Source organism: Microtus oregoni, unplaced genomic scaffold (assembly GCF_018167655.1).
Source record: "Microtus oregoni isolate MIOR12 unplaced genomic scaffold, Mior012 000072F_ref0000427, whole genome shotgun sequence".
NCBI classification, from domain to species: Eukaryota; Metazoa; Chordata; class Mammalia; order Rodentia; family Cricetidae; genus Microtus; species Microtus oregoni.
Genome location: NW_024543979.1, coordinates 2,623,602 through 2,644,367, shown reverse-complemented (window position 1 = coordinate 2,644,367; position 20,766 = coordinate 2,623,602). Strand labels below are relative to the sequence as shown.

Genomic DNA, 20,766 nt, shown 5'->3' with positions numbered 1-20,766 from the left:
ATTTGAATCATATAATTTCACAAATTTCAAAGAAAGGCCTATATGTAAGATATACAACTGAAATTTGTTTTCATCAAATTTGATTTGGTTTGTTTATAATGAAAATACTTTGTATGAATTTTTTTAAATTTCAGTGAATGAGGGAATCTCTGTTACACTTTGGAGAAAGTGTAATCTTTTTTCTAGACGGATAAAAATATTTTCAGGAATAAAGAGAAGGACTATAGGCAGCAACCGTTAGTAAGATTTGCTTAGAAATCTTAGCTCTTTTTGGTTTAGGGTTATTTTTATTTTATGTATACGATTGCGTTGTTTGCATGTGTGTAAGTGCACTGCCTGCTGTGCCTGGTGCCCAGAGAGGCCAAAAGAGGGTGACAGACATTGTGAGCTGCTCTGAGGGTGCTGGGAACTGAGCTGGAGGCCTCTGCAAGAGCAGCCAGCACCCGCCATCTCTCCAGCCCAGACATCCTTGTCGATAAGTCTAGAAGTTAGAGCTTTCTGAATGTAAACAACCAAATCCAGGAGCGGAGTGAAAGCATGAATGGCACAGCGTTGCTGACGTGCGTGAACACGAGTGCAGATGAACGCTTTCCTAGAATTTCTGTAAAAAGAGAATAGTGCATGTTTGGAAACATGGCAGTGCCAGTTCTTTACTAAGCCACTGAAGGAAGGCATCTGTTTCCCAAGCTGCTCCTGAGCTGGAGCCGGAGATGCACAGCTTTTAGTGACAGAGCTCGGCCTGAGATTAGGCTGAGACCCACCCACTGGAACTAGGGCGCCCACGGGCTGTGGCCACAGGTACCTGTTAGGAGCATTGGACAGCAGAAACGTGCATTGTAGATGAGTATTTTAAGATGTAGAAAAAAGAGAGCATTGTGGGAGGGAACGGCTTGACTGTCCATCTGATAGAAGCTTGTTGTATGAAAGACGCCGTCTCTGCTCATAAAGACTGAATGTTTTCAGTGATACTGGAGGGACACACAATGTGAACGTAGTTCCAGATCAGCCAAAGACTTATCTGCTGAGCCAGCACTCACTCAGTTGCTTCTGCTAGAGTAGATCACTTACATCTTGTTAGCCGATGATTCTGTTGCCCTTGGGTCAAGAGAAGATTTACACCACACAGTTTCAAAAGACTTGGGTGAGGGATTCAGTTTAGTCAGCTATTACCCAAAGGGTTGTCCTCTTAGAGCTGTGGGTCACTCGTTCCCCTGCTTTTTAAAAATACCTTCTGGTACACGTGCTGCTGTTTAATGAAGTGACCCAGAGAGTAGACAGTACAGGCCATATGAGCCAAGAACTGGTAAGTTGTCTGCACGAAACTCAGTGAGGTGACGATACATTGGTTTTGTTTTTGATGATACATTGGTTTTTTTTTTTTTTAAGAGTCTCACTCATCAGGTTTTTGTAACTCCCTGAATTGCAAGCCTTTTTGCGAATCAATGACTTATTTAAATAGCAGGAGATGAGGAAAGCGAACTCCGACTGGTTTTATGTGAGGTCTCAACAGGCCTTCCTTCTTTGTAGGCATGCCTTTCATTGCGTCTCAACTCCTCCTGTGTATCCTGCAAAAGGTGTCGCTGACCTGAAGCTCGACATGACGAGTTCACCTCTCCCGAGTTCCGACGCTGTCATCATCCACCCTGGAGCCATGCTGGTCATGCTGGACCTCCTGGCCTCTGTGGGCTCAGTGACTCAGCCAGAGGTAAGCTGGGTTCAATAGTTCTCTCCAGGTTTAGTGAACGGAAGAGAAGTGTGTTTTTTACCTGAGAAATAAGGACCAAGGAGAGCATTGACTGCAGCAGCCCGTCACAGCAGCAGGAAAGCCAATCGGGCCGTGCTTTCCAGAGAGCAGTTTGCTTTTGAATATAGTTAATTTGTTAACAGTAGAACCCAGCTGGTTGCCTCTGGTGTGAGAGTCTCACTGTTACCCCTTTGTAAGTCCTGATCAGTGGTAGCAATGGCTAAGAGGCAATACAGAGGAAAAACTTCCTACAGGTACCACAATGAGCCTGTTTATCTCTTCTGTTATGAGCACTCAAAAGTTTGGCTTATTTACACTTGGTGTGATGGTTTTTGCTAAAGTGTTGTGTGGCTTCTAAGCCCCAAAGTGTCACAAACGTAAATGACAAACTTCCATTAAGCTAATTGTCTACCACCATGGAAAAGACTGCATGCCCCAGACACGCAGGCACACAGCTTTAATCCCAGCACTGGAAAGGCAAAGGCCAGCCTGTCCTCGGGCAGCCTGCTCTGCATATTAAGTTCCTAGCTACATAGTGATACCCTGCCTTACAGAGAAGAAAAGGAGACTTTACACCTGTTTCTATGGAAACATAACTATTTGCGTAATTGTGGTGTTCGGAAGACGTCAGGGAGAAGACAGTTCAGTCAAGCACAAGTGGAGCGAATCGAAATGAGATTTCCACTTGACTGTATTCTTAAGCTGCTATGTTTATTGCTTGAGCCAGTGTCTTAATTTATGTGAGCATGTTTTCAAGGAAATCAAACTTGCTGTTGCAATGTTGCTAGTTGTGGAGAACCGCCACCCGTGTCACTAAGCCCCCCCCCCCCCCCCCCCCCCCCCCCCCCCCCCCCCCCCCGGTGGCATGCCTCTCTCTGTTAACTTCAGCATGCTTTGGACCTTCAACTTGCTGTGGCCAATATTTTACAATCGCTGGTGCACACGGAGAGGAACCAGCAGGTCATGTGTGAAGCTGGTCTTCATGCACGGCTGCTGCAGAGGTGCAGTGCTGCCCTGGCTGACGAGGACCACTCGCTGCATCCACCCCTCCAGCGCATGTTCGAACGCTTAGCCTCCCAGGCCTTGGAGCCCATGGTGCTGAGGTTAGTAAATTCTTTTTCATATTTATGTATTAGTAAAAGACAGTTTTGGGAGTCATTGCATTTGAGGCGAGGGTTTTACCATCTGTTCTGACCCTATGGTGAAGCCCTGCCTTCTCAGGTACCCAGGAAGCTGGGATAGAATGTGGAGGGTGGGGCACAAATGCAAGGCCTGACTGTGGGTGACAGACAGCCTGAGGAATTTAGTGCCATGCTGACTCACAGGGAAAAGTGAATGAACTCTGACGATGTAGCAAGTCTGCCTAGCATGCACGAACTCTTGGGTCCAATTCCCGGTACCACAAAAAATAAAAAGTTTTCTTTCATGGACTTAATTGAGCTAAATACAGACAAACTACAAAATGGACCAACTCTTTAGAAGTGGTACCTCTCCATTCCTAGCGCTTATGAGACTGGGGTGGGGGGATTGTGAGTTAAGGGCAGACTGGCCCATCATAGTGACACCTTGTCTCCAAAAGTAGATAAAGGGGGTTGTGTGCCCTATGTCACACACCTCTGGTCTCCCACCATCTCTAACCTGTGTACCACTGCTCTGTACTCTAGCTCCATAATTTTGTCACCTTGAGAATGCTCTGCTTGCACACACACTATATGTGACATTTATAGATTAATAATTTTTATTTATAATGCTCCTGAGATATATGCAAGTTTTTAATGTATATCATTAATTAGTTCCTTCCTGTTTATTGTTAAATAATATGGTGTGAGCATACTACAGTTTGTGAAGCCCTCCAAATTGTATATATGTGTTTGTATATGCATGTGTGTCTGTGTGCGCATGTGCTGTGTGTGCATTTGTGTGCGTGCATGTATGTGTGTGCGTGCGTGTGTGTGTTTGTGTCTGTGTGGCAGGGAGGAGATAGTGCTGAGAATCAACCCAAGGCCTCATGCATGCTGGACAAGTACTCTACTACTGAGGTATATCCCTAGATCAAGAAGAATGTTTTCATTCAAGAGGAAAATGCTGTGTTTTAAAAATGAAATTTGGTGAGTTTTTAAACTTTTTTCTAAGGCTGGTGAGATGACTCAGCAGTTGAGGGCATTGGTTGTTTCCCAGAACACACATTGGGACTTAGAAACCGTCTGTAGCTCTAGGTTCAAAACCCTCTTCAGGCCTCTTTGGGCACCAAGCGCACACGTGGTGCACACATAAATTAATATAAATAGATCCTTTTAAAAGCACCTGTTTTCTTTGAAGTCATATAGCCAGATAGATCTAGTAATACATCACTTTGTTCCTTCTTTTCCATACATACCTAGAGTTTGTCGTTCTGAGACTATACTACTCTGTAATTATTCTTGTCTCATGTTGAAACTTGAAAAGCTTTTCAAAAACATAGTTAAAATCTACTTGTGATTTTTAAAGCACATTGCCAACTTATTGTGAAGAAAAATACTTGACGTAAACGCGTTAACCAGTGTTGTATTAGGTGGCATGGCCTCTCACATGACAAGGCTCTGAAGGAATATATGTTTGTGTGTGATTCCTGGATGGTGCGCTGTATGTGTGCACCACATCCAGGACACGCTCAACACATTGCATCGCCTAGCCCTTTGCAACTTCTATACTCTTTCTGGTCTTTAAAATAAGAACAAGAAGTTAGCCTATTTTATAACTATTACATGCTATTGTTTGAACCCTTACTCTATTTGAGACATAAGGAAAACATTGGTGACCAGACTCTAGAAGGAGCTTTATCTGAAAAAAAATGTACAACCTAGTAATGGAATATAGTCACATAAGCAGGAAATTAAAATATTTTAGGTAATTCTATAATAGCACTGTTACAGAATCTATTTAAGGACAACTTACCCAAAATTTTAGGGAGGGTGGCATAGAACTGGTTTTCTAAAGGATGGCAATTTAGAATAGAATACGGAAAGTAACCAGATTAAATCCTGGGGGACTCCACTTCGCAGTGAGAAAGACAGATACGGTGGTCCAGTAAGCAGTACAGCACTTGTGTTAAATGAAGACCTCGGTGGATTTGTGGGTGTGGAGAAAGTAGATGCACCAAAGTGGAAGTGTGCCAGCTTTGGGGGAGTTGGGGCTTCCCTACCTAGAAGGAACAGCCACTGAAGCCTTGAGCAAGGCACGGACAGTCTGTAGGTTTGAACTTTGAAAGCCACTAATGAGTAGATTGTGTTAGGGCAAGGTGGGAATCACAGGAGGCAATGAAGACTGCTTCTAGAATACAAAAACAGGGCAGTTAGTCTGGGTAGTGTTAGAGACCAGAGAGAAAGGAGCAGATCAGAGACAGTTTCAGGAAGTAGGATGTACATGATTAACATGGGAATTGTATGAATGTAGGAAGTAAAGTAAATGAGAGGACTACGAACACATTTCAGTGATGTGTGGAAGGGGGCACTCAGTGTGTGTAGGAAACCATAGTAGATGTGCAGGCGTATGTTGATTATAATGTGATGTTGGCATTGCATATTGTGTTCTATCTACTCCATATATATATATTATAATTCATTATGGCCCACCCTCGATGTGGCATGTTGTCCTGTAATATTCTCAGTCAAGGAGTAACTTTGCTTTTCTCTTTAGGGAGTTTTTGCGTTTGGCAAGCCCTTTGAATTGTGGTGCCTGGGACAAAAAGCTGCTGAAGCAATATAGGGTCCACAAGCCAAGTTCGCTGAGCTACGAGCCCGAGATGAGAAGTAAGCTGAGTTTGAAATTCTTCGTCTTGGTTTATTTTGTTAATGAAATCCATGTGAGGGAGGGTGGATATTTATGAAAACTTTTCCAAACAGAAGAGCTCATTGCTGTCTGAGCAGCGGCACAAAGAACAGTTCAGGTTCTCTGAATGTGATGGGGGAGTCATGGTGGGTGGTACGGGATGTGGGCAGGTTACCTCCTGGTGTAGAAGAGGGATGTGAGGGAAGTGTCCTGTGGATCATTCACAGGAATCAATCAACTCATCCTCGAAGTAGCTTGAATGAGAGGAGAGAAGATAGATGGAATAAACAGGAATGAGGAGCACAGACAACTATGGCAGATGTGATGAGTAGCCTCTAAGGAGATGTCACTCCGAGCAGAGGAAAGTGACCTGGGAGGAGGAGAATGCAGGCACTGCCCACTGGTCAGACAGGGTCATAGGACACAAACAGACACCATGCACCCACAACTGGTGGGAAATGGCAGAGGAGCCCAGCTGCCCTGGATTCTGGGTTCCAGCCTGTGGCTAACTGTGGTTCTTAGATTTCCTTCCATGGTTAATTCTGTGGTTTTGTGCATGTTTTACTTTACGGTTCCTTCTGGATCTTTGCTGGCCATGGAGGTAGGGCAGATAAGGTGACTTAGAATGATGGTTGAATAGACAATGCTAGCGCACCATGTAGAGACGGCCCTTAGGAAGCCAGAGAGACTACCTTTCCCAGGTTTGTGTTTTCTGACCTTTTGTTTTGGATGTGCTGAGGATTAACCCTGTGCTAGGCAGCTGCTCTGTCCCTGAGGTACATCCTCCCTGTCCGCTGTAATGTCCGTCACAGTCGTTCCCCACAGTTCTGAGGGGAGACTTCTGACATCAGCGCATCAACATTCAGCCATTGATCCCCTTACTGGTCACCACCACTGTTAGCTGCCGTGTCATGGAAACTTGAGATCTTTTGAGTTCTAGCATGTAATATATTCTGCCTTCTTAGGAAGGCAGAATATATTACAGTTTTTCATGCTAATTACTGTACATCCCCTTTATGTACTTTGGTTTTTGTGTTTTACACAGTTCTTTAGAATTGAGTTGTAATTCCCTTTGTTAAATTAGAGAAAATAGTAGTTACTCCCTAAAACAGCATTATAACACTATTATGGTTGACCCGGCATCAGGCACATTGGAGATACCGTGCAGCTCATCTTCAGAGGGAATGTTTCCTTTGTTGCATTTGAGATGTTCCCTGGGAAGACAGGACTGTTTATCAGCTCTGTCTACACGTAGAGATCCTCAAACAAAGGGTTTTATTCCGATAGCTCTAAGGGTACAAAAGATGGGGGAAGACAGGAAAAGTGAGTGTTGCTATTCCTCTCTGAGCTACCTAGTTACTTTCTGCTATGTTGCTTGTGTTGGGGGGTTCTTATTTTTTTTTTTCAAAGAGAAACGATCAGTGCTGTTGTGAATTAAGAAACTACACCCCTTAGCTGAGAGTTAGTTACGTGTCGGGGGTGTTGAGCAGTGATTGTGGGCACTTATATTCATTTTAGTACCCAGTGTCTGATGTTCTGCAGCATGTGTGGTCTTTGATAGTAAGATTAAAAGGGAACGCAAGCTCTCCAAGTCTGAAACGGAACAACCAGCATTGCAAGAGCACAAGTATCCTTGGTATGGAAAAAAAAAAAAAATTCTAGCGTGTGAAAATAACTCAGTCTGGTAAAGTCACTTTAAAATTCAGCTTGTTCTCCTCGCTCCTTGCAGGCAGCATGGTCACCTCTCTGGAAGGTCTGGGCTCTGACAACGTTTTCAGCCTACATGAGGATAACCATTATAGGATAAGTAAAAGTCTGGTGAAGTCTGCAGAAGGAAGCACTGTTCCCTTGACCAGGGTGAAATGTCTCGTCTCCATGACAACCCCTCATGACATCAGACTTCATGGCTCCTCCGTTACTCCAGCATTTGTTGAATTTGACACATCCCTTGAAGGCTTTGGGTAAGGAAGCAGCAAGGTCGCCGGACGGCTCCCTTAGAGCCTCGTTCTATCATCTTGAGCCTCATTGAGGTCTTTGCAGATGGACTTGATCTTGACTGCTGGGTTAGAGTGTGCTGTTATACCTTCTGTGCTGTATGTTTTAAGTGATTCCAGTTGTTTGAGCATGCTGTTTCTATGTTTACTTTTTAAAAATTATCTATCATATTAACTATATTGGTATAACTATGGAGTTAATAATTGAGGTCTATGGTTGAGTACGTTTTAGTAAGTTAATTGTGGATAAAATTGTTTTCTTGGGTCACATCCAGCTCATTCATGTATCCTCTCTGAGTGGCAGAATTATGTCATCCTAGAAGGAAGCTGCTTGAACAAAAGAGGTGCTTTATCTGTCCCCTTCCAGACAGTTAGCCAATTCCTGTTGTAATAAATATGAGCTGTAGATGATAGATAAATTCAGATATTAAGCTCAGATTGGGTTCTTTCATTGTGCCTCCAGATTATGTATGATATTATGGTTGATAAATGTCATCTGTATGACTACTCAGTGACATCAGTGATGTCAGATGATAACTTTAAATATCCTGAGATTGATACAGTAGCCAAAGCAGCAATAAAGACTCTACAGTGAATCTCCACATTTGTGAAGTCCAGTAGCCTCAGAGTGTGCACAACTATGTCCAGTTGCCGAATTATGAGGAAGCATTGCAGGGAGATATCTTTTCTGTGATAATGAAATTACTCAAGTGTTTTGATTGAGATCGTATTCCCAGATGTATTTCATACCCTCGAATCTCCAGCTATGGTTGCATGCTTGTTTGCACACACGTTGTATAAAAACAGAGTGGCTCTCTAACCAGGATGTGTTTTCTTTACCAGCTGCCTGTTTCTGCCCAGCCTGGCTCCCCATAACGCCCCTACCAATAATGCTGTTACAACTGGTCTTACTGATGGGGCCGTGGTCAGTGGCATTGGGTCAGGTAAGCGTCACTCCTTCCTCGGGAGGTATTTCTTTTGCAGTTCATCTGGTGTTACCGCCTCTTTTAAGAATGTAAATGGGAGTGGGAAGGCCTCCTTCAACATGGCTCCCACAAAGCCGAGTGTAGCACTGAACCCGCAGGAAGGCATGCAGTTTCAGAAGGTTCTGACACATGCACAATAGCTTACGAAAAAGCAAAAGAAGGAAGAAAAAAGTCTTAATCCTGGAGTGATCTTTCTGGGCCTGCCAGCAACATTTTCTGAAAGTCACATCCATGATTACTTTACCCAGTTTGTCACCATTAGCAGATTCCGATTGTCCAGAAGTGAACGGACTGGAGACAGCAGAGGGATGGCTTTGTGGAGTTTGAGTCTGAGGATGTTGCCAAGATAGTTGCAGAAACAATGGACAACTACATTTATGGTGCAAGAATTCTATCGTGTAAATTTATGTCACCAGAAAAAGTCCATGAGGACCTTTTTTTCTTTTTTTTTTTCTTTTTTTTTTTTTTTTTTGGTTTTTTTGAGACAAGGTTTCTCTGTGGTTTTTTTTGGAGCCTGTCCTGGAAGTAGCTCTGAAGACCAGGCTGGTCTCGAACTCACAGAGATCCGCCTGCCCCATGAGGACCTTTTTAAAGAGTGGAATGTTCCCTTTCTTCAGCCATTATTCCCGGCAGTGAGTCGCTATAATCAGAAACGGGGGCATTTGCAAATGTTGAAGGTGGAATATCTGTTCAAGAAGAAGGAAAAATTACTCCAGAAGAAGCTAGCTAAGAAGGGGATCAATTATAGTTTCCCTTCGTTGGTTTTACCTCATCCAAAGAAAGGGGCTTCACAGGGCACTCAGGAGTCCAAGGCTAACCAGGTTTTGCGTACCCCAAAAGAAAGGCTTTCGGGTATACCTAGGAATACAACAAAGAGGACATTTTAGGAAATGGCCAAAATGGTTTGTAAGAGGACAAAATGGTTCGTAAGAGGAATAAGACACCTGAGAAGACTGGACAGCCAGGATCCCACACCAATTTATACACCAACATTTTTGAGAGACGAAAATCACAAGTGACTGAAATCGATGACAAGAAAAATGATGAAATCATTTTCAAACAGCCCGTGCCCACAGTGAAAAAAGAGGTACAAGAAAAAGGAAGAGCAACCAGTGGTCCTGAAAGCGTGCTGTGTTGTGTCTTCCAGGCAGATGTGGTCTACATATGTTACTGGTGCAGCGACATGCAAGCCACTGACGAGATTATTGGAGGAAAAACACATTTGTTCATGCTAGTGAGACACGCCATCATGAAGTTGGCTGCTGTGCCCTCTCCTGGCCTGAGTTTTATTCAGGCTTCACAGCTGCCTTAGTCTACTCTGCCTGTATCGCATTACAGACTTAAATACCACCAGTGCTGTTTGACTGTCTGTGTGGTGGCTGTGCACATAAAACCCCAAAGAATATGGCAGGCTTCAACCTTAGACCCCAGAAACTGGAAGTTAAATACACATACGGAGAACGAGAAGGCAGTTCACGTGTGAATAACATTTGCACAAGTGCTGTAAGAATCTGGAATAGCTTGTTTTCATGCATAATTACAGTGAGCTAGTGTAGGCCAGTTTCAGCAGGTATAGTCAAGATTCAAACAGTGACCAAACTTTTCTACCATTTATCCGAGTACAAGAGAACCGAAAAACTTTGTGTTTTGAGGGAGGGGGTTTCCATCATCCGTTTGTTGCTGTGTTTTTGTATTGTGCATGCAGGTTTGTTAATATACCTACTAGAATGTAAACGGGACCCACAAAGCCTTTTCGTGATTTTTCTCTTTTACTCCAGGTGAGAGGTTCTTCCCTCCTCCTTCTGGCCTAAGCTATTCCAGCTGGTTTTGCATCGAGCACTTCAGTTCTCCCCCAAATAACCACCCAGTCAGGCTCCTCACTGTTGTGCGGCGAGCGAACTCCTCCGAGCAGCATTATGTTTGCCTTGCCATAGTTCTGTCTGCAAAAGACCGCTCCCTAATTGTCTCCACGAAGGAGGAGCTACTCCAGAACTACGGTTGGTGTCAGCCCCTTTCTGCTTTCATGATTCCACAAGGGGAATGTCTACCTTAATTAATATTCATTTGTAAATTTAAAGTATTAATCCTCATCTGGCTTTCACTAGGCTAGTGTAGAGCAGGTTATATGGATTGTTGCCTATTTACCAGTGAATTGTAAGATACTTTTCTGTTTGTGTTTCATACGTACACACATACATACACACACATACACATATTCTTTGAGAATTTCCTACGTCTATGCTGTGTCGTTTGGTCCTAAGTACACCCCACTTAAGGCAAGCAGCAGAGGCTGAGCCTGAGCGAGGGCGCATCTCGCGTGCCAGCGCTTAGGATTCTGGTCCTGATGCTGTGCTGAGGGTTCCCATTTCAGTCACGCCGCCCTTCTCCCCACCCTCTCTCACACCTCCCTCTGATAGGTTTTTCTTGCATCTTTCCTTCAAAATTAATGTTCTTTGGTCCAATCTGTTCTCCCTGGGAAGAGAAGGGTCATCATTTTTTGCTTGCCTAAGTCCACGTTACCCCAGGAACCATGAAGTCATCTTCTTTAAAAGTCTGTCGCATCTTGTAAGCGTGGTGTTTGTATTTCACATGCATAGAGAACATCTGCATTTAAAGACTTGAATTTTCTTCTGTACAGGACCTTGTCTGAGATTTGTTCATGAAACCTACCTCTCTGTCTATTTTTTGTCTTGGTGATAGCGAGTTGCCCAGCTCGAAGCCTTGAGTAACCCTCAACTGCCAGGCCTTGCGCTGTCTTACTGTGGCGCGCCATCCATTCCTCTCCAAAAGGGAAACTCTGACTCCATTACTATTGGTTTGTTTCTGAGATGGAAGTCTCACTGTTAGCTCCTGCTGCCTCCGCCCCTCCTGCTGTGATTGCAAGCAGGCCCCGCAGCCACGTGCAGTGTTGTCCAGCGTTAGGGACCGAGTCTGGCTTTTGTGCATGACAGGCAAGCACTGTAGGAGCTGAACCACCACACCCACCCTGGTCTTCGTTAGGGTTTGTACTACTGTGCAGAGACACCATGACCATGGCAGCTCTTATTTAATTGAGGGAGCGTATGGTTCAGAAGTTCAGTCTATTACCACCATGGAGGGAAATTGCAGCATGTAGGCAGACGTAGTGCTGGAGACTTAGCTGAGAGTTCTGCCTCTTGGGCAGGCAGTGAGGAGCAGCCTGTCCCACTGGGCATAGCTTGAGCATATATGAGACCTCAATGCACACACTTCCTCCAGCAAGCCCATACCTACTTCAGCAAAGCACACCTTCTAGTACTGCCACACCCTTTGAGGGCCATTTTCTTTCAAACTACCACATGCCCCATAGAATTTTTAAGTAATATCACCTTCAGTACTGGAGAATATTTTCTGTTTATTAATAAGGAAGGGAAGCACAACTTTTTCCTCTGGTGTGCCTTTGGGGGCATGCAAGAGAGGAGCCTGTGCCACTGTGAGTCCGGGGTATCAAACTCAGGCTATCAGACTCAGTAGTAAGTGCCTTTACGTATGAGCTGGTTTGGGTGTGTGTGGGTGGGTGTGATTGACACCAGGGCTCCATACATGCTAAGCACACGCGAGCCCTGTGCTTCCTATGATGTTCTTCACGCTGCTGGTCTGTTATTGTGGCTTCCTGAGGCCATCTCCACTTCTTACGTGGGTTTCTCCATTCTGCTCCAGTTGTCCATCACTCAGTGGATTTTGCATTTGTGGTGTCTTCTCTCTTAAAGAAATTCTCATTCTAAATAAGATCTGATGCTTTACTGTAATAGCTATCTTCATAGGCCCAAAGCAGGAATCAGCATTTTGTTTGTGGTTCTTTCATATAATTGGAACTTTACTTTTAAATGTACTTATTTAATGCTCTTTCCTGTCTGCTCCCAAGTTGGTTATGGGTTATGTTAGCTCCTTCATGCCCTTTTTTCAATGTGGTTTTAACCTCTGTCTCTCAGCTAATGTCTCCCCCATTACAAATTGTGAGAAAGAGCAAGACTGTGCTATAACTCAGGGGAAGAATACATGTTGGCACATGTCAGGTTCTGGATTTGCCCCCTAACACCACCAAGAACAACAAACAAAACAAAAGACAGTGCATAAATTTTCAGTTAGATGAACATTAAAATGAAATTAATATGAACCCTTTGTTTGTTTTTTGTTATAGTTGATCAAAATTTATTCTGAACAACTGGAAAGGGAGATGGGAAGGATCTGGGAGGAGTTTGAGGTGGGGGTGGGAGGAGAAAGGGAAGGAGGGAGACCTGGGAGGAGCTGGGGGTGGGAGGAGAAAGGGAAGGGGGAAGATGTGGGAGGAGCTGAGTTGGGGTGGGAAGGAGAAAGCAAAAGGGAGTACTGTGGTAATTAAATTACAGTCTCAAAAATAAAGAACAAAGATAAGAAAAGAAAATTCTCGCTGTCCTGTAATCTTACTGTTTACATTGTGTAAACCTGTTGCTAGCATGGTGTGACTTAGTGCTGCATATCAGGCAGAAGTGGGGAGAGCAGGAAAACGTGTAGAGTTGGGGAAGCTGGCAGAAGAAGATAACTGTAGGACTCCCAGAAAGCAAGAGCTTACAACCGGCGATGCCTTCCACACAGAGCCATGGAGAGCTGCTGTCCTGAGATTCTGGGCAGGATGCTCTATGGGATGAGCAGCATGCCTTCCTCTGATGCTGATGGTTACAGAACAGGGGCAGTGTGGGCATGCGCTGTGACTCTTTCCCTCTGCTGTAGTTGATGACTTCAGTGAAGAATCCTCCTTCTATGAGATTCTCCCGTGCTGTGCCCGCTTTCGATGTGGAGAACTGATAGTGGAAGGACAGTGGCATCATCTGGTTCTGCTGATGAGCAAAGGCATGCTGAAGAACAGCACCGCGGCCCTCTACATCGACGGGCAGCTCGTCAGCACTGTGAAGGTAAGCATTCTGCACCGGGAAACACAGCCCTTCTCAAGTCAGCTCCTGAGAGAAGGTGACGGGGCATGTACACGTCGGCAGACGGATGCGTGTGCGTGCGTGCGTACGTACATGTGTACGTATGTGGAGGCCAGCCAATGACTTTGGGTGTCTTCCTCTGTTGCTCACCACTCTGTTTCTAAGACGGGGTCCCTCTAGACCTAGAGCTCACAGGATGACTAGGTTGGTTAGTACCAGCATCTGTGAGCCTTCTTCCTCCACCTCTCCAGTGCTGCTCACTGATGCAGGCCACCATGCCTGGGTTTCCCTTGGGTGCTTATGCTGTGGGAAGGGATGGGAATGTATCAAGAATGTCACACTCTAGTATTCAGGAGCACTGGGAAGGAGGAGTAAAGAATTCCTTCCTGAATGAGGTGAATATTGGTCTCAGTTGAACGTTTCTAAACCTAAAGTTCAAAATACACCAAAATCTAAAACTTCCTGAGTGCCAGTATCATTCGCAAAAGGTGTGTGTGTGGGGGGGGGGGATTTCAAAGTATTTTGAATTTTACATTTTCTGAGTAGCAAAGTTTGCATAGATATGCCAAAGTCTGGAAAATCTGTCTAAAGCACTTCCAGTTCAGACTAAATCGATCTAAAGCATTTCCAGTCCAGGCTGTAAGCTGTCCTTACTTTGAACAGAACTCAGCAAGGTTAAAATTCTTAACTTGTGTGAGACAGTGTCCATCTTACACTGATGTTATTTGAGAGAATAACGAAAGCAAATTAGTCTCCTTGTGTGAAAACATCAGCTTCCTGGAATCATCTTCTTCCCCTGTGGTAGTGGTGTTTTATCGTGACATTCTGTGCCAATGAGATAGACGCCGGACTTCCCATTGCAGTACTCGCTGGTTCCTTGGTGTATGGTGGTGTTTAATGTGAGTCTCTAGACTGCTAGCTTCCTCTTTATCCACGCTATTGTGTCGCCAGCTTTTAGGATTGAGAAGCACACAGCAGCATTACACACACACGTCCAAGCACACACGTCTACTAAGAGTAGTCAGGCTGGTATGGACATGTGGGTCCTCACCACCATGTTGCTGACAACACTGGGATCATTCTTTAATAATGTAAAATTTTGGGTATGGTCTGAGTTTGGCTGATGTTATGGAAAACAAATCAGTGGCAATGTCTCTCACCTGTCACAGAAGCTACCGTTACAGGCAGACCCTTAATTCCTCATCTCTTACACGCTACTGAAATATATATTTATTTAAAATGAGTTGATTGATAATTAAGATGTCTCATCAGTAAACAAAACATTTTCAACTCTAAGAATGTCAATCAACCATGCCTATCTTCTGTTGAGATAATATATGTGCATATGAATTATAGATTTTATTTTTCTTACTATTAAGATACTTTTAATCAGTAATTTTCATTAGACTCATATCAAAATTGGTTTCATCGTAGAACTGTGAACTCTACATTTTCAAAGAAGCATCATTAATCTGATAATTAGACCACAGGCAGTGAGTGATAGTAGCCCTATATTTAATTGTTGCCATTTCTCTATATAATGTACTTTGTGAGAATCTGATGACAAATTTCTGCACTGAGCACCCAGTTACAGACCGTAGAATCTTGCCCTTTGGATTCTCAACTTGGTTTGAATATATGGTGTGGTCTTGGGATAATGAGAACACATGTAACGTAAAAGTAGTTATTCCTGGGTTCCAAGTTTTCGCCGTCTCACCCTTGTGTCTTCTCTGCAGTTGCATTATGTCCACAGCACTCCTGGAGGCTCCGGCTCAGCAAATCCCCCAGTGCTGAGCACAGTCTACGCCTACATCGGGACTCCGCCTGCACAGCGCCACACTGCATCACTGGTTTGGCGCCTGGGGCCCACTCACTTCTTAGAGGAAGTTCTACCTCCTTCCAGTGTCACCACTATCTATGAACTCGGACCAAATTATGTTGGAAGTTTCCAGGCTGTCTGCGTGCCATGTGAGTAACTTAGCCTCAGTTCTGCGCGCTGTATGGGACATAACTTCTGCAGAGATCCGTGTGTGTGCAGGACTGGGTATGTGCTTTTTAATTGTATCGATCACTCCTGTTGAAAGTGCTCCTCTCGGGTTGAGGATATAGCTCAGGATTAGAGTGTTTTGCTGCCATGTCTAGGTTCCCAGCATCACAAATAAATTGATAGAGAAAACAAAATATAGAGCCAGGCAGTGGTGAGACCCGCCAGCATTTGGGAGGCAGAGGCAGGTGGATCTCTGTGAGTTTAAGGCCAACCTGATCTACAAGAGCTAGTTCCAGGACAGCTCAGGGCTACATGGAGAAACCCTGTCTCGGAAAACCAAAAGAAGAAAGGGAAAAAAAGAAAGAAAATATAGTACTCCTTTTCACAATCACACTGTCCTTTTCACAATCACGCTGTCCTTTTCACAATCACGCTGTCCTTTTCACAATCACGCTGTCCTTTTCACAATCACGCTGTCCTTTTCACAATCACGCTGTCCTTTTCACAATCACGCTGTCCTTTTCACAATCACGCTGTCCTTTTCACAATCACGCTGAACTTTTCTGATTCGTTATCTACTCGCTAATTTCCCATGTTTTCTTCTTGAATTAAAGGTGAAGATTTTGGTCAACTTCAATCCTATTTTCTTTATGTTACTTCTATCACATGAAGCAATTTAAATATTAAAATGTTTAAAAAAGAACAAGTGGGTCCAATAAACTAAATTCTCAAGATTAAAGCTATCACTCCTAATAATCCGTTTCCTGAAATCCGTTTTTGACTACAGTTTACTTGTGACACCCAGGTGTGTCACATCTGCCTTGTTCTTGTTCTGATTTCACTCATTGTCTCAGAGACCTAGGTTATGACAGAGAAGTTCTAAATACTAACTAGAGGATGATTGAGTACTCTGTTTACTCAGCCTTGTGTCTGATGAGAGCCGACCCTGTGCTCAGTGGGTTAATATCCCCAAGGGCCTTGTTCTCTGCTCCGCCTCGTGCATATTTATTTCTCTCAAATATATATATATATATATATATATATATATATATATCTTTATATATCTCAGTTCCTACCATTTTCACTTTCATTTCATCAGTGTAGGAACTGAGGCAGAGACAGACAGACAGACAGATTTACAACATAGATTTTCAGTAGTAAAGCAGGATTCCAAAATGTGTATTCTTCCCCACCATGGTACACAGTCCTGTTCCAAGGGGTGTGGGGAATGTGGGTGAGAGCCCTTGGTAAGCAGAGCTGCCGACACCCATGCATTCTTACGCCTTCCCATGCAGAATGGAGTGTTTGATGGTTTGTTAGATGAAGTTTTCATCCCTTTGCCCCCTGTGCAGTAGGCCTGATGGTCAGGTTCGGTAAGAGTACAACGGTGTAGGCTTGTATGACTGGCAGCCCCTTTCCTATACTGTAGTCACAGAAATAGACAAGAGCTAAAAAGGCAAAATGGCTTTGAAATCTGGCTGTCTTTTATTTCCACTTTAAAAAATATTTAAAGCCACCCAGGCAAGAATGACAGTAAGAATAGACACTTTGTTCTGAGTGTGTAGAAAACTGTTGGCCATTGTGATAAGACACACTCTTTCTTTTGAAGGTAAAGATGTAAAGTCTGAAGGTGTCATTCCTTCGCCTGTGTCACTAGTTGCAGAGGAAAAGGTGTCATTTGGCCTCTATGCGCTCTCCGTGTCCTCCCTAACAGTGGCGAGAATTCGGAAAGTCTATAACAAGTTAGACAGCAAAGCTATCGCTAAACAGGTAAGTGGAACGCTCTCCTAGTTCACCATGGAGGTTCTCACTGGGAGGGTGGTCCAGATGGGCCCTCAGGGTCCCTCAGAGGTGAAGCCCAATGTAGTAGAGGGCGATGTTGCTTGCTTTAAAGATGAAAAAAAGGGAACATGGGCCAACAAATGTAGGCGGAAAGACAATGGGTTCTCCACAGCCAATACAACGCTGCCAGTACCCTCCTAGGCTGCCAGGACCCGGTTTGTCCTCACATCTTCAAAACTAAGATCATCAAGTTAATGTTGTTCTTAGCTGGGTGGTAATTTGGTAAAGCATCCAAGAGACTGCCATGGTCTTCCTCCCCGCAGGGCAGGATTGCTGGATGTAACTGCAACATTTGTTACTCATTTCCTCTTCTCTTGTCATTCTCTCGCTGACATAACACTTTGACCAAAAGCAGCTTATGGCAAGAAAAGGGTTATTTCTTGTGTTAGGTTTCAGTCCCTCACTGAATCATGGTAGGAACTCAAACAAGAAGTGGAGGAACCCTGCATGTGACTCCCTCTCGGGTTCATGCTTAGCTATTTATGCAGCTCTAGATAACCTGCCTAGGGATGGTGCCGCCCACAGTGGGCCAGTCTCACCTGCATCAATCAGTTAGTAAGACAGTTCCTCGCAGACATTAGACAGTTCTCGATTGGAGACTTTCCTTTCAGGTGGTTCTAGGTTGTGTCAAGTTGACAATTCAGTCAAACCAAACTATTTCCTTTGTTGTATTATGTAGTTTTCCGATGCAGACCTGAGCATCTGAAGTGATTGTTCTCTGTGTGTTTTCTTTCTTTCTTTTATAAACATTCGATCTCTAAAAATCAAATATGAAATACCTAGACTTTTTGAGAAATGTGTTCCCTGATTGGAATGGAAGCATTGACTCTCTTGAAATATAAATTCACATCTTCCACTACCTTTCAGTAATTAGATTTGCAAATACCTTTCTGATGCATTTTCTTAGTTTTATTCTGGGACTTTAATTAGCATATTTGTTTTTCCATATTGCCACCTTCATGTGCCATTTATATTTGGTACATTTTGCTCCTAATTTAGGCCAAACATATTTAAATATTTAGCTTAATTGGGAAACTGAGTATCAGCGCTTATGTTGGCAGTGTCAAGTTGGGGCTGAGTGTAGCTGAGCCGTAGAACACTTTCTTCACACACATTCCCTGGGTGTGACCCCACGCCACAGAATGTTAAGAAGTTGAACTTTATGATCCTAAAGAACACAATTTCAATTGTTTGATAAGTTATTAGGCTGAATGGTTTGTGCTTTCTGAAGCAAGTTCTCATTGCATAGCCCACATCGGTCTTGACCTGGATTCCTGCTGCCTTAGCCTCCTAGACACTGAAATTTTAAGCTTGGACCACCACATAGACTTCCTTTTTTTTAAAAAAAAAAAAATACTGATATTGTTAAAATTTAAGCAAATACGATAAAAAAAAGATTTTCTCTGTGATTCTGGCTCTATGGCAGAAGAGCCTAGTCGGTATGTTTTGTATTTTCCTTATGTAATCATGTTTCATCTGTAATCTTGGAAATTTTATACAAATAAAGCTGATTGGGTCTGGATAAAACTGCATCATCAACGGTATTTGTCTGCAAGGCACTGAATGGTGGACAGTCTTCAAGCCATGGGGGAGGTCTGTTCAGGAAGTCTCTCAAATATCTCTGCTATCTTTACCTCTGCCGACTGTGTTTAAAATTACTTTTATGAAATCTCATACTTTGGAAGCCCTTGCCCAATTAAAGGAAAGATTGTAAAGAAGACTCATATTTACATATTCTGTAAGTAGGAGGCAGAAAGGGTTTACCCATCAGAGGAGTGGTAGCATCATAACAGACCATTCTTCCCTGACTGTGTTCTTTTCCTTTCCTGTTCTCCAGTTGGGCATTTCCTCCCATGAGAATGCCACCCCTGTGAAGCTGGTTCACAATGCCGCAGGCCATCTCAATGGCCCAGCACGCACAATTGGGGCCGCTCTCATTGGTTACTTGGGTGAGTAAGTTGTCTTTCTTATTTCAAATTCTTTGCTTTCAAATGTGCATTTCTTTCCTTCATATTCATATAAAGGGAGACAAGGAATTTTTTAAGTTTATATTTTGAAGCACTTGACATTACACTTTAACATTACAGATCATGTTCCTGCCGTGTTATGAATTTGTCCCAAATTCTAATCACATTTAAAAATTATGAGCACTCATGAAATCTCCTGAGCTTCTGTACAAACTGCAAATGGCATGTTGAAACAGTTGTGAAAATCAAAGCATTGGTTACTTTGTGGTTTCATTCTATGCTGGTTTTGCTCGTACGTCTTTCTGTTCCTTAGAAATGATCTGAAAGAACTGGGGTTGTCGCTCCATTGTAGAGCCCGTCTGTAGCAGGCACGAAGCCATTAGTCTATTCCCCAGTAACTCCAGACAGCAGCAGAAAGAGTGAAGTAGGGGAGCTTCTGGGTGTAGACACACACGATCCACATGTCACAGGCATCAGAGTTGCCTCGGCTAGAGCTCCACACTCTGTCTTGGAGTTGGAGTTTATGGTTAGGCAGGATCAAGGCACCCCAGTCAGGCTCCCAGGCTTCAGGAGAACTGATTAAAGCTGTGCTCCCGTGATGCTGGTTCCTTTTTAGAGTAACAAGCAGTTTTGCTGGGCCTACTCCTATGTTTAATTCGTCCTTGCAATTTTCAGCACCTTATGCTGGCCATATCCTGACCCTGCTTTTCTTTTGTAGTAATATTGTATTATTAAAGGTCTTCTGTTTGATTGAGCACCGCTTTGGGACTTAGGACTTTCCATTCTTTGCAGAACCCCCCAGCACAGTGTGGTGTGGTGGGAAGTGATGAGCAAAGCATTGGCAGACCAGGTTCCAATTCCTGCCTTCCCACTGAGTGACTCAGGCCAAGCATCTAAGCTGCTTAGACTTCAGTTTCCTTCCCTGTGAATAACACTTACCCTGATAGCCTTAGAAAATAGTTCTCAAAATCCATGGTTCTCATGGATTAAAATGTTATAAATGCTGCAAAGCCTATAAACATTAAATTCATATTAACATGTGGGTATATTTATATTGGGTTTTTCCTTTTTTATTTAGTTAAACTATAATCACATCATTTCTCTCCTCCCTCCTATCCCTCATGTCTAAGGGCCCTGCCTCCTAGCTTCCCAGATTCACAGCCTGTTCTCTTCAAACCCTCGTCTTTACACATTCAGAGAACTGAACCAACTTATAAGTACAGCCTGCTGAGTCTGCTCAGTTGCTTGCATGCCTGTGTTTAAGGCTGTCCACTTGGTTTGGGGTAACCCAATCAGAGAGCTCATCTCCAGTGAAGATTGAGTCTCTTTCTCTCAGCAGTTGTCAACTGCCTGTCACTCTTCATCACGTTGCGGGTCCCAATGAGATATCGACATTAGGATATCAACCGTTGCTGGAACGGTTCAGGTCTTTAGGGAGACATGTTGAGATTTCATGAACACAGCTTCTCTGTCACTTCTAAGAGTCACAGTTTAATAGCAGACTTCCTGGT

The 20,766-nt window shown here is 43.6% G+C and overlaps 1 protein-coding gene and 1 pseudogene across 6 annotated transcripts in view; both read left to right on the top strand.

Annotated features, from left to right (window-relative positions):
* The window catches only part of Wdfy3 (WD repeat and FYVE domain containing 3), a 248,977-nt gene that overhangs the window by 151,481 nt on the left and 76,730 nt on the right, over nt 1-20,766 (top strand). For all 6 annotated transcript variants that reach the window (XM_041642101.1, XM_041642100.1, XM_041642098.1 and 3 more), the window contains 10 exons: nt 1,528-1,705; nt 2,633-2,847; nt 5,420-5,532; nt 7,281-7,512; nt 8,389-8,489; nt 10,310-10,528; nt 13,260-13,441; nt 15,196-15,427; nt 17,056-17,216; nt 19,126-19,237. In XM_041642101.1, coding sequence (XP_041498035.1) covers nt 1,528-1,705; nt 2,633-2,847; nt 5,420-5,532; nt 7,281-7,512; nt 8,389-8,489; nt 10,310-10,528; nt 13,260-13,441; nt 15,196-15,427; nt 17,056-17,216; nt 19,126-19,237 — 1,745 coding nt within the window. The remainder of the gene's footprint in view (nt 1-1,527; nt 1,706-2,632; nt 2,848-5,419; nt 5,533-7,280; nt 7,513-8,388; nt 8,490-10,309; nt 10,529-13,259; nt 13,442-15,195; nt 15,428-17,055; nt 17,217-19,125; nt 19,238-20,766) is intronic.
* LOC121440919 lies at nt 8,591-9,843 on the top strand (annotated as a pseudogene).